Source organism: Capricornis sumatraensis, chromosome 1 (genome assembly GCF_032405125.1).
Source record: "Capricornis sumatraensis isolate serow.1 chromosome 1, serow.2, whole genome shotgun sequence".
In the NCBI taxonomy this organism is placed as follows: domain Eukaryota; kingdom Metazoa; phylum Chordata; class Mammalia; order Artiodactyla; family Bovidae; genus Capricornis; species Capricornis sumatraensis.
The window spans coordinates 262,488,322-262,502,630 of NC_091069.1; the positions used below are offsets into that span (position 1 = coordinate 262,488,322).

At 41.9% G+C, this 14,309-nt stretch overlaps 1 protein-coding gene across 1 annotated transcript in view; it reads left to right on the forward strand.

Moving 5' to 3' along the window:
* Nucleotides 1-14,309, forward strand: part of KCNH8 (potassium voltage-gated channel subfamily H member 8) — a 471,946-nt gene that overhangs the window by 246,108 nt on the left and 211,529 nt on the right. Inside the window, exons 4-5 of the mRNA XM_068978142.1 lie at nt 7,540-7,667; nt 13,211-13,451. Coding sequence (XP_068834243.1) covers nt 7,540-7,667; nt 13,211-13,451 — 369 coding nt within the window. The remainder of the gene's footprint in view (nt 1-7,539; nt 7,668-13,210; nt 13,452-14,309) is intronic.

Consider the following 14,309-nt stretch of genomic DNA (forward strand, 5'->3'; position numbering starts at 1 on the left):
TATGTTATGTGATTACAGTTGAGTTAGTAAAAAAATGCAGAAAAAATTTGGAAGAAAATGTATGAAATCACTGATACTGAAAACAACCAGGCATCCTTTTTATTTTTTAAATTTTTCTGTATTTTCAAAACTTTCCATAATGAGTTTACATTGACTTCATTTTCCATTTTGGAGGGGAAATTCTGTCTTCCCCCTTCTCCAAAGTAAAAATAAATTGCAAAAACTGTGAAGTGTCTAATGTCATCTCATTAAATGAGTTTTCCCTTGATTGCTGATTGATATTTTCTATCAAGCTAAAGATTTCTTTTTTCTATTGCTTGCTTATTAGAATTTATTTTTAAAAAGGAAGCATATTCACGTCTCTACAAACGACCCAGTTTCGCTCCTTTTCATGACCTAGTGATGCTCCGGTACAAACATGCACCGTGTCTTCTTTCCGTTCATCTGCTGACGGACAGCTGTGTGGGCCCCATGCCCTGGCTATTGTGGACAGCGCCACAGTGAACACCTGGCTGAATGTATCCTGTTGAATTAAGGCTTTCTCAGGGTATATGCCCAGGAGTGGGGTGGCTGGGTCATTTGGTAGTTGTGCCATTAATTTTTTTTTTTACATAAATTGGGTTATTTTAATTTGTTTTAATTGGAGGAAAATTACTTTACAGTGTCATGTTGGTCTCTGCTGTGCATGTGAGCTAAGTCGCTCCAGTGGTGTCAGACTCTCTGCAGCCCCATGCAGCCCGCCAGGCGCCTCTGTCCATGGGGCTCTCCAGGCAAGAGCACTGGAGTGAGTTGCCATGTCCTCCTGCCGGGGATCCTCCCGACCCAGGGACTGAACCCAGGCCTCTTAGGTCTCCTTCATTGGCAGGAAGATTCTTTACCACTGGCGCCTCCTGGGAAGCCCAATTTCTGCTGTACGACAGTGCAAATTAGCCATAATTTCACACATATCACCTCCTGGTTTTAGTTTTTAAAGAAACTTCTACATTGCTCTCCATAGTAGCTGTTTCAACTTACATTCCAACCAACAGGGCAAGAGGGTTTCTTTGCTCCACACGCTCTCCAGCATTTATTGTTGGCAGATTTTTTATATATATATTGAGTTATATTTAAAAACACATTTACTGAGATATTAACACGGATTTTCTTCTTTATAAATCTACTAAATTATATAATGATTTCCTAAAGTGAAGCCATCTTTGGCATGAATCCCAAATAAGCATGGTGTGTTTTCTCTTAATACACTTCTATATTCAGTTTACTAATGTGCTGTTTAGGAGTTTGTGTGCATATTCAATGTGGTATATGGTTATCTTTTCGTATTATACTCACCTGGTTTTGGTATCACAGTTTTCTGGGCTTGTAGATTGAATTCAGAAATTTTCAGACTTCTTTGTTCTCTGAAGCTTTAAAAGAATTTTTTATTCCTTTTGGGCTTGATGACATTGACCTTTACAACCACCTGGTTAGCAGGGGTGATAAGCAGTATGGAGGAGAAGGCCACTTTATCTACTTGTCCCACAGCTGTTGATCTAGTCAAGGCTTTTACCACCTTGGGGACATATTTTGGTAATTAACTACCCACCCCAAAGTTTTCATTTAATCTAGAAAACTATTTGATAGATTTTTGCACAAAGGAATCTCATCACTTTAAAAGTCTTCTAAATTTATGGTCCTTTTAAAACTCTAACACTGTTGGTGTTGTCTCTATCTTGCCCTGGAACACAACTGCCAAAAGGGTTTAATTCTTTTATCTTCTTTTGCTTTTATTGATCATACATTTTCTGAACATGTGTGTGTGTGTGTGTGTGTGTGTGTGTGTGTGATCTTAATTCCCCACCTGGAGATTGAACCTGGGCCCACAACAGTGGAAACGCCGAGTCCTCACCACTGGACTCTCGGGGATTTCCCTGCCTTTGCTTTCTGCTTCTGTAGCTCTTTCCTCTGTGTGTCCTTCTAGCTTACCTTGACTTGGTTTTCCCTTGCAGTCATAGCTGTGGAAGTGACCGTACAGGCTTACTCTGTGTCTGGGAGGCTCTTGCATGTCCAGCTGTGAACTGCAGGGCACGTGGCTGCCTGGCTGGAGACTATGTCCCCAGTCTTGTCTACAGCTCAGTGCGGCTGACGTGGTGTGAGGAAAAGCACTACCTTCCAGGTTCTGCTTCTCCTTTTCTTCCCGTTCTCTGTGTCTCAGCCCTCCAGGACTTGTTTGCGTTTTTCCCAGTCAGCAAGCTCCTTTCTGGCCAAGACTCATCTGCTTTACTTGCTCTCAGAGATGTTCTGCCCTCTGCTCCCCCATCTTATCACCAACTCTTCCACCTTCGGATTTTAACCCTGAGGCATTCAGCAACTGATGGGTCACCCCCACTCCCACCCCTAATGGAAGAATCTGTTCAGATCTCACTGTTAAAGCGTCCATTACTACTTTAGTCTTTTGTTGTGAGATATTTTTGCATTCAAAATATATACATTATATAACTTTAAAATATTATTTTTTAAAAACCCACACACTCCAAATCCAGTTACAAAATGGAATTTCACTACTTCCGTTTAGTGAGCCACACGGGGACCCAGCTGAAGACCCTGCTTTCCAGCCTCTTGGCAGTCTGCCCTGTGCATGGGACCATGGGTGGCTTTGCGGTGGACACACTTCCCCCTGGATGATATGCTCCTTCCTTTCATATGTGTCTGCTCAGTTACTCAGTCATGTCTGGCTTTGGGGCCCCATGGACTGTATCCCTTCAGGCTCCTCTGCCTGTGGAATTTCCCAGGATTTCCAGAATTTTCCAGAGAAAGTTTGACTATGCAGGACATAAAGTCTGGGTTAAACCCCAAAATTAATATATTGATAAGCCTGACAACATAAAATTGTAAATTTTTATGCTACATAAATATAAAATCCGAGGTGAAGGAACAAAATGGAAGTGATGTCAGCAGCATATGTGACAAGAAAATGGTGACTAAAACACAAAAGCTCTTAAAAATAGAAAAGAGCCAAGCTAACTTCAAAACTGGCACAGATAACTTGAAGAGATTTCATAAAAATAAATGCAAATGGACAATAAACATATATCTGCAGCCTATTCACCTTCATCATTTTAAAAATGCCGCTCCAAACAGCTTCACACATTTCTTGACTGTTTCCGAGAATACTCCAGTGCTGCGCCACCTCCTGCTCCAGGGGCCTCCCCGACCCTGCGCCTGAACCTGGGTCTCGTGCGTCTCCTAATTGGCAGGCAGACTCTATACCACTAGCTCCACCAGGGAAGCGATCGTGCACGTTTGTGAATACTATAAAAACATTGCCATGCTCTCAGTCCTCGTCTGCTTGCTGCTTTTGTACCTGACATTACGATTGTGAGATACTCCTGTGCTAACAGGCAGGCACTATTTCCTTCATGTTCCATTTATCCAAAGTCTAGTTTAATGGAATCTTAACATCCTATGTCGTGACTGTATCAGCATTTATGCATTTTTCTGTTTATGGACATTTGGCTTATTTCTAGTTATGTACACAAACACACATGTGTATTTCATATGTATATTTCACGTGTTTGTATGTACATGAAAGTTACGGACATGGCTGACAGGACTGTTTTGTGTGTGTGAAGTGAAACTGAAAGTGTTAGTCATTCAGTCACGTCCCACTCTTTGCGATCCTATGGACGGTAGCCCGCTGGGTTCCTCTGTCCATGGAATTCTCCAGGTAAGAACACCGGAGTGGGTAGCTATTCCTACTATATATGGATGCAGGGCTTCCCAGATGGTGCTAGCAGTGAAGAACAGGCCTGCCAGTGCAGGAGACGTAAGAGACGCAGGCTCAGTCCCTGGGTCGGGAAGACCCCCTGGAGAAGGTCACGGCAGCCCACTCCAATGTTCTTGCCTGGAGAATCCCATGGACAGGCTACAGTCCATACGGCCACAAAGAGTTGGACACAACGGAAGCGATTTCACACACACACACACACACACACACATATTTTTTAATGAGTTGTTTCCTACTCTGTTTATGATGTTTTCTCATTCAGGAGCTACCAATCTGGAAATTCAATCCTTTGCTTGGGAGATTTTAGATCACCTATGTGGAATGATCTTTCAATCCCACTCCTGAAGACACTTAAATTGTGAACAAAACTTTTCAAGGAAACCTTTTTTCTTTCTTCTGCTTAGAGCCAACACCAAGACATATTTCTCTGACATTTCCCTTTGAGGGGTTCTCTTTTAGGACTATAAAATTGCTTTTGTTTGATTTGGAAAGTCTCACCAATAATTAAACGTCTCCACGGAGCTGGGACTTGGCTTGCTGGCTGTCACAGACCTCTAATCTGGCCCACTTTGTAGTCAGCGCTGTAACCTCACTGGCGGCGCACGGCACGATGCCGACTGAGGGTGCACAAGGAGCCCACTGCGTTTCCAAGTGCGTTCCTATAGATGTTACCGTGAAACTCGGGCCAGCATCCAATTTAAGTATACTTAAAGTTACACCCTGATGAATTAATAATCACATTTTCAGGTGCAGTTTATGAGAGTTCTATGCAGATCAAAAAAAAATGAACACGTGAAGACTCAATCTTAACTTTTAGTAGTACAATGAAATGGGCTTTGTTCACTGGCACTTTGAAAAGAAGGGAACCCCTTTTGATCTTCTGCGTCGTGTTTTGTTAATCTGTTTTTATTGATTCATGTCTACAGTGATACATCATTTCATTTTAATATACCCTCAAAGTTTGAAGCAAAAAATGAGCAATGAAAAAACATGTAACATCAGATTAGACTTTTGCAATGAATAAAACATCTTATTTTCCAGTCATTGAAAGCATCCCAGTGTGGCCTGAGAATGGGAGGTCATTAAAGGCCTTGAAACGCCTAGAGATCAGAGTCAGAGGGGCTGTGACTATGACACACGTTCACTGTGGGCCACTTCACACCGACCAGCACTTGAATATGGACTTAATTCACTGACGGACCCGGGCTGCATGTGGAAGTAGAGACTTTAGACCAATCTGGCTTCACAGACTGGCCCTTCCCTAAGTAGCCATGTAGTCACCATCAGCCTTCCAGTACTCTCCTCTGTGAATGGAGGGTAATAATGCTTATCTCACTGAGGATGAGAATTAATTGAAATTTATTTATACCGAGGCTCTAGAATAAGCCCTGGCATGTGGGCCATCAATAATAGTTAGATGACTTCCTCAGTGTAGCAATGAAACCAAGTCATTTTTTTTCCCAAATAAGTTTTATGAAAAGAAATCAGACAGCCTTCCAAGCACTACAGAGATTTGATGATGAAGCTTAGAAAAATACGTTTTCAGTTTTTACATTTTGTAATTATTCTCAATTCAGTTCAGTCGCTCAATCGTGTCCGACTCTTTGCAACCCCATGGACTGCAGCATGCCAGGCCTCCCTGTCCATCACCAACTCCTGTAGCTTACTCAAACTCATGTCCATCGAGTCGGTGATGCCGTCCAACCATCTCATCCTCTGGCATCCCCTTCTCCTGCCCTCAATCTTTCCCGGCATCTGGGTCTTTTCCAATGAGTCAGTTCTTCGCATCAGGTGGCCAAAGTATTGGAGCTTCAGCTTCAACATCAGTCCTTCCAATGAATATTCAGGACTGATTTCCTTTTATGGACTGATTGGATCTCCTTGCAGTCCAAGGGACTCTCAAGAGTCTTCTCCAACAACACAGTTCAAAAGCATCAATTCTTCAGCGTTCAGATTTTTTTATGGTTCAACTCTCACATCCATACATGACAACTGGAAAAACCATAGCTATGACAATTATTGTCATATATATACAATTTATATAGCATGAAATTGTATCTTCACCAACTGACCAAATAAAGACTAAATGTTTCTTTAAGTCATACAATCAAATTTTATTTCTCTTGAGCAGTAGACCTTTGGAAAGAAAATAAAATAGCTGGATACTTACCTAATTTTACTAAAATAGAATCCAATTGAATTCAAGATTTAAATGTTAAAATTTTAAAAAGACACAAACATGTTGGAAGAAAGCAGGCATAATTTTTTTTAATAATTTTTGTTTCCTTTTTTAATTTTTGAGTGAAGACAGTTTGACTATGCAGGACATAAAGCCTAGACACCACAAATTCATATATTGATAAGCCTGGCAACATAAAATTGTGAAATTTTTATACTGCATAAATACAATTCAAGGTCAAGTAACAAAATGGGGGCGTTGTCAGCAGCATGTGTGACAAGAAAATGGTGACTAAGATACAAAAGCTCTTAAAAATAGATAGAAAAGAGCCAGGTTAATTTCAAAACTGGCAAAAATAATGTGAAGAGACTTCATAAAAATAAATGCAAATGGACAATAAATATATACCTGAAACTTATTCACGTTCATCATTTTAAAAATGCAAGTCCAAACAATTTTATGGCATTTTCAGCTATCAAAATATCAGGCTGCTGCTGCCACTGCTGATAAGTCACTTCAGTCATGTCCGACTCTGTGTGACCCCATAGACGGCAGCCCACCAGGCTCCCCCGTCCCTGGGATTCTCCAGGCAAGAATGCTGGAGTGGGTTGACATTTCCTTCTCCAATGCATGAAAGCGAAAAGTGAAAGGGAAGTCTCTCAGTCATGTCCGACTCTTCGCAACCCCATGGACTGCAGCCTACCAGGCTCCTCTGTCCATGGGGTTTTCCAGGCAAGAGCACTGGAGTGGGGTGCCATCGCCGTCTCCACAAAATATCAGGCAACACTTATTTTTATATTTCATAATTTTGATGTGTGTGGTGAAGCAGACACATCCACTCAGCATTGCTGGGAGTATAAGTTGCTGGAATTAAATTTGGAATATGCATACCAAAATTTAAAATCTGCAGAGCCACTGTTAGCAATTTATTTACTGAATACCTTGGCACATCAATGCACAGTGCTATGCATATAAGAATTTTCTTTGCACATTATCTACACAGATTTTTTTTTTAATGCTGGATAAATCTGCATGTTCATGATAGGGAAATAGTAAAGAAAATAGGGCTAATTATATCTTTATCATGGCACACTTTTAGCTCTAGAAAAGAATGACAAACTCTAACGTGCACATTAGAAGTGATTTACATTATTTTGATGGGGAAAAGTAATATGCAAATAGTTTTATTGTAAATTTCCATTTATGCAAGAATAAATATGAATGTGGTGATATAGCACACAATTGGATATTTTTCTGGGAAAAAAAATGAGAAAAAAAAGTTGAAAGTCAAATTAGGGATACCAACGTGAAACAGCAGGCAGGAAGGGGTAGGGCTTTTTATTTAGTGCTTTCCTGAACTATTTGACAGTTTCTCTGTGCTCTCATATGTTTTGCTTTCATTGAAACAATGATGTTAGCATGAAGATAAAAATATATAAATTGTAAAGAACCAAAATTAAACGTCATTAGAAGTCGGCAGATAATTTGGGGTGTTGAAAAACATGTACTGTGTGCTCTTGAGAAGGAACTGCCAAAATGACATTCTTGGGGTCAAATGATACATTCATTGGTGCTTAATGAGTTTTATTTCCCCCAGACAAAGCCAAAGGACGATCAAAAGCTGGAACCCACTTTGATTCAGCCAGGAGACGAAGCAGAGCAGTCCTTTATCACATCTCTGGCCACCTGCAAAGAAGAGAAAAGAACAAACTGAAAATAAACAATGTAGGTAGTATGTGTGTACACTATGAATGCGAGATCTTCCCTTGGTGGCAATGTTTGATTCACTAAAGAAAGGTTCCAATTACTCGTTTATTGACTTTCCTAGATTTTTTCCACTTTGACTTGCACTTTCCTATAAAGAACAAACTGGGTAAGGTCAGCAGTCACAAGGCATTTCCATAATAAACATGATTAATCATAGTGTTATCACAGCCTAGAATATTATTCCAGTCAGTACAATATGGTGCTAGAGAGACTGCAAATGAGGCTGGTTGCGTTTTATGAAGAAGTTATATTACACATTCATCGTTTGTTGGTTAAAATTTCTCAAATTTAATTTTCACTCCATCTGTTTTGCAGTTTATCTAATTTCACTGAATGCTTTCATCCCAGGGAGCCATGAACAGATCAGTCATTACTCCGTTTAGAAATTTGCATTTTATGCAACACAGAATTGGGAATTTCACACCTAAGAACACTGGATTTGAAATGACATGCCATATACCTTATAGTTTTTTTTTTTTTTTTAAGTTAACTTTTAGTAAATCATAGTAGGGCAACTTTCTGAAACCTGGTGGTCATCTGGCCAAAGCCACAGCAAATAACTGTGCTTATAAAAGGTTACTCCACAGAGTTTTAAGTGGCCCATGTCCCGCAGGATTTGCCAGTTAATTTCATCAGAGGTTCCTAGGACAAAGAGAATTCACTAGAAATCCAGAACTATACCTGCTTGATTGTAGATACTCAAAGGTGATTTTTCAAATCATGGTAATATCATTAACCTACATGGTAAAATCTCCAGAACATACAACTTTGGGGATATGCCTGACTATGGGGGTCAGACATCAAGACTCAGCGTCTGACTTGCCAGTGACTTTAGAAAAATCATGTGAACAACCAGAGCTAGTTTGGAATTGACCTCAGGTGCTTACGTTCTGGGAGTGAGGGACACAGGAGCTTCTTTGGCATCTCATTTTACATGGAGAACTCAAAACTATCTAATCTGATGTGCACACAGTTTGCTAAAACAGTCTTGCATCAGAGGCACAAAGTATCCTCTTGTCTGAGTTTTATGAACAGAGATTCCGGGGTGGCGTGCCATCCAACATGAAGGGCTGCAGAGCCGGCTCTGCCTCAGAGCGGTTCTCTCTGGAAGCCAAACCGTTTCCACCCATTTGTGCTCCAGGGCCATCACTCACGCTGGTGTTGATCTGGAGGTACCGCTGTTCAGAGTCACGCTCCGTTTAGTTTGTCTTGGCTGAGTGTAAAGATTCTCTAGGGAACCCTGTATGTCACATTGATTTCCTGAGAATCCAGGGATACACCTGAGACGTGGCTCACCACTAGATCATGAATCCTTCTCCTGGTTCCTTGTTACACCTGCTTCCATTCACCAAGTCAGCCTTAGTGACAGCATAAGTTCTAGGAAGAAACAAATGTAACCACACCTGGCCTTTATTCTATGCAAACCAGCCAGCAAAGCACCTGAACAAATATTAGCCTGAGACTCTGAGATGCTGAAAGAAGACACTCTACTAGCCTTTAGCCCAGAGTCACTTAAATGTACCAAGTCTTAGTGAGCGTAAAAATGCATTCACAGAACGTGCTGTTCTTCCCCTTCTGATTCAGCAAAGTACAGAACAGCACTTGAAAATCTTATTTAAAAAATCATAACTCCCACTAATTGGCTAATTTGCTAAATTGCATTTATTTAAGAATTACACACATCAGGACGGAGCATTAAAATACTGCATGGTAATGAAGGGGGTCCAATCAACATGGAGACTCTGCCAGTGCAAGTGGTACAGAATTTCTGAAAAGGAAACGTGAGGCAGGACGAGCCCTGTTCACCATCTTATTTCAAGGAGAACAGAGCTGAAGGCTGAAAGACGGCAGAGAGACTAGAGACGGGGAAACAATGGCCCAGTTTATTGGCTAAACGTCAGTCTTCTGGAAATTCTGAATATAATAACATTCAAGTGACCAAAAGAAAGATTTCTTAATATTTTTGTAGGTCTTTGCTATTTACAAATCCCCTTTGCTATTATCATATTATTTGATTCTTACAGCAAGCCGGTACTAGATATGATTTTTATTAGTTCCATCTTAATGATGGAAAAGAACAACTTAGTTGAAATATCAGAAGCGGAACCAGCAGAGGTGGGACGCAACCAGGAGTCCCCTGACCCTAACCCTTCCCCACGTCTTCTCTGATACAGTTCTGGGCAATAAGAATATGTGATTCAGCTTGGAACAAATTAGCTCATCCGGCCATTAGCAAGCTCTGAGAATCACATTATTACTAATGCCCTTACTGGCTCTAACTTTGGAAACAGCTTTTAATTTCTGGTTTCCTTGACTGGTTATTCTATTCAGTGACATTGGGATGATGCAAGTGCCTTCAACTCAAAAGATCCCATGGCAGGCTTGAGAGCTTGAAAGGACAGTGCTGTCGATGCCCAAATATGACCGACAGGGCTCTGGGCTGGTCGTCATGGAAGGCATATGCTACCCTGCAATCACCCAGCATGATCACTGTAGAGACATTTTCCCATCCCTTTGTTTATTCAGAAGTTGATTTCAAAGACATGTTGCAGGAATAGTTTATGGAATAGTTAGCCTTGATGAGGTTTCGGCCTGAAGCGCTGTGATTTAATAATACATCCTCGAAGAGTCGGGGGTGACTGAGCATGCCGGCACTCCCTGCGGCGTGTGGGATCTTAGTTCCCCGAGCAGGGATCAAACCCTGGGCCCGCTCTAGTGGAAGCGTGGAGTCTTAACCGCTGGGTCTGCAGAGAAGTCCTGCTGGCCCAGTTTTTGCTTGTGGGCAGCATAGACGATTGAGACAGACCTGCTCCCGTCCTTTCTGCAGCGACCCCAGTTATGCCACTTCCGCAGCAACACAGCAGGCAGCGCCTTCTCTTAGTCAACATGTCGTCAGTCGTAAGAAAGATGGTGGTGCCCTACAACCGATTTTTGTTAGTGGAAGGTAGAGCATCCTGGCCCCTGGTAAAGACTTGGCCTGCAGTGCAGGAGACCCTGGTTCAATCTCTGGGTCAGGAAGACCCACTGGAGAAGGGGTAGGCTGCCCACTCCGGTGTTCTTGAGCTTCCCTGGTGGCTCAGCTGGTAAAGAATCTGCCTGCAATGCAGGATCCCTGGGTCGGGAAGATCCCCTGGAGGAGGACATTGCAACTCACTCCAGAATTCTTGCCTGGAGAATCTTATGGACAGAGGAGCGTGGTGGGCTGTAGTCCACGGGGTCACAGAGAGTCAGACATGACTAAGCAACTAAGCATAGCAGAGGTTACACAGCTCAAACACCATTTCTGCTAAAGAATATGATCCTAATTCATGAGTGATAACTGCAATTGGGCACAGTTGGTTGCATTATTCTGTAGGCAAACTTCCTATATTTCAGGGTTATAAATACGCCTTTTTCTCCGTACTTGCTAAACGCACACTTTCCAATTGTAAGAAATTTCTTCCATTCCAAAGGTTTTTGATAAAGCTTTATAAATAGAGTAGTGAGAGGAGAAGGATGTCTCTTTTTTGCACCCCTTTTTTCAATCTTGAGTGTGTCAAGATGTATGCAGAATTTGAATGAGAAACCTTTTAAACTTTAAGTCTAAGCTGAGATGCATTAGATTCTCAGTATCTTTTAAAATACTTTAATGTATTTTGAGTAGCCTATAAAAATGAAGTGGTGTGATTTATTTTCTGATTTTTGGAGATAACCATTACATTGCTGACCTTTGCAACAGCACCACTAATGCTTCACATAGTGCACACACCTCAAATGAAAAAATATTTTCCTTCTTGAGTTTTCACAGCCTTCACTCCCGGAGCTGGCTTCTCTCTGAAACAAAGTCAGAATTTCATTTCTATAACACGATAGAAGACTTATTTGGATACAAACTGAGATATTCTTCCATGGCTTTTGGTGATGTGTTATTATAGAAAATATTTGGGGAAAAAATCATATTGGACTCTGTCCCATTCTATGGTAAATACAGTGCTTATCAGCTTTGAGACTCCAAGTCTGTAACAGCCCCTAAGTCTTTCTTTCCCTCACCCACATCAGCTCTGATGAGAAGCCCAGCAGGTGCTACTTGCTTCTTCCTCTCTGAATTCTATGGCTTAATCTGCCTTTGGAACTAGTTCCCAAAGCCGAAGACTGAAGCGACGGAGGCAGGCCCAGTCAGGGGCTGAGTGGAGCAGAGACACAGCAGCAGAGGGACAGGAAAGAACCGTCAGGAAGGAGGGATGCAACCCCCCCCTCAGATCCTGGGTCTCTGAAGTGCCCAGGTGGGTGGAGTGGGACCATTACCCGGAAGTAGACGCTTGTGTTGTAAGCGCCTGCCAAGGAGAGACGCAAGACAGAAGCAGCGTTCATATTAAGGGAGCAGGAGTGTTTGGCCTCCAGAGAGTCACCGCGAAAGAGCCCATGCTCCTGACTGCTCTGAATCTTTCTTGAATCCCCAGGTACTTTAGGGATCCCTGAACATGTCATCTTAATTTGCTCTTCCCTCAATGCCTGAGAGAAAAACACACTGCAACCTGCAAGTGACACACACGTCAGAGCTTCTAACTGTTCATTCAATGTAACTTTCAATTTTAAGTTTCCATTACCTGGCTTGTAATTCTCATTAACTGAGGTCAAAGCAAGGTGCGCAAGTATCTGGTCACGGACTGTCAAATTTCCCCACGCCCTATTGTTCGGCCTCCTTTTGTCTCGTCGCAATAAAGGGAAGTGTTCATCAATTTGGACTGCTTTCAAAGTGGAGTGCTTTTGCAGTTATAAAAACTCCAGCTATTCTTCTGCGTTTAATCAGCTGCACAGTGAACATTGCTTTTCTCCTCCCATGACTTGAATAATAACTGTTAAGTAACTGTTTTTCACTTTGCCATCTTAACAAGGGCGAGCCAGCGTCAGAATAAACCCATGTCCATCGAGGTTGTGAGATTTGGGTTCCCAACTGGAAGCTTCACCAACAACCATAACGCGAGTAGTCAGTACAATCTACTTGTATTTTGAAAGACAGCTGTGTTAACAGCTATTTACAACCAAATTTGATCATATAGCTTTATCCTTTCTAGAAAAAAATGGCACCTTTGCTGTTATTAGAAGAATTTCAGGTATTCTTTACATATATTCTTTACATAATGACTGTCTTCTCAAAACTATAAGTATATGGAATGTCCCCACCACTAGCTGTATCTGGTGTTTATAATGTATGTAGGATTCTACTTGCAACTTTGGATGTTTCTAGGTGACATTTTGGGTAATGATCTTTTTACTCTTCATGAACAAAAGTCCAGATTACTCACATATTAGCATGGATGACTACACTCTGCATTTTTCTGCTACTTATAACAAAGATCCTTGCCCAGTTTTAATTTCTACCTCTCTATTTTTTTGCATCACCAGCTTCTAAGTGTCTCTTGTAAGGCCTAGTATCACGGTATGTGTTTCTCAGCAGCTCTCCCTGCTCCTTATCTCTAATGCTGTGCTTCCCCTCCTCTCCTCTCTGTCTTTATCCACAGAATGTCTTTGTGGACAAACCAGCATTTCCGGAGTACAAAGTTTCTGACGCAAAGAAGTCCAAATTCATACTTTTGCATTTTAGCACTTTCAAAGCCGGCTGGGACTGGCTTATTCTATTGGCGACGTTTTATGTTGCCGTGACGGTACCTTACAACGTCTGCTTCATTGGCAACGATGACCTGTCGACGACTCGGAGCACAACAGTCAGTGACATTGCAGTGGAGATTCTTTTTATTATAGGTAAGAAGCAATGGCTGTTTTCCTAGATTTGCATAGGGGGAAGGCAGATGTGTTCCAGATTTTTGTAACATGAATTTGAGCTAAGATCCATTTGCATGGGCATAACTCAGCCTCTGATGCAAATTTTGGAGAAGCACATATTTGGATTTCTGAAAATTACCTTTTCCAGCTTTCTCTTGGTTCCTTTTTGCAGAGATCTACACTGATGTTTTCTGTTTCTATCCTTATTTCATCAAAAGCAAGCTGAACAAGACGTAATGGCTGTTCTGTTCTGTGCTCTCAGCATCTGTGATGGTCTTACCTGCACAGGGTCAGAGATGAGGCTTGGCAAGCACACATTAGGGGCGTCCTGGTAATGGTCCATCCTGGGCATGTTCCTTCAAGCCCGTCTGTGCCTTCTGGGAAGCTGATGGTGGTTGCCACAGGTGGCCTAGTTGCAGAAGCAACGGATTACATAACCTTCCTAGTCAATCATCAGAAGCACCGAGTATCTGACTTTACCTAAAGGAGAGGCCCTGAGGGATGTTTGCTAAGAATGTTTATCTCTAGAACACTGGGGACCTCAGCCGAAGCTGCGTCTGCTCCATGCTTCGCGGCCTTCTCCCTGATTTCTGTCCCTTCAAGTTCCATCTTGTGTAGACCACAGCCAAGCTCTTGCTTGATTATTCTAGATCACTGGGAAGGCTCAGGCTGATCCCCTGTGGAGCTTCTGAGCACCGTTAGCAACCCGACTCCTGCATTTCTACCTGGTCACGGTGATGTAGGCTAGCATCACTTCTGTAACGACGAGAGAACTGAAAATGTTTTCAAGCAGTAGGTGAACAAGGGACTGAAAAAAATGAACCCTAAAAGTTCAAA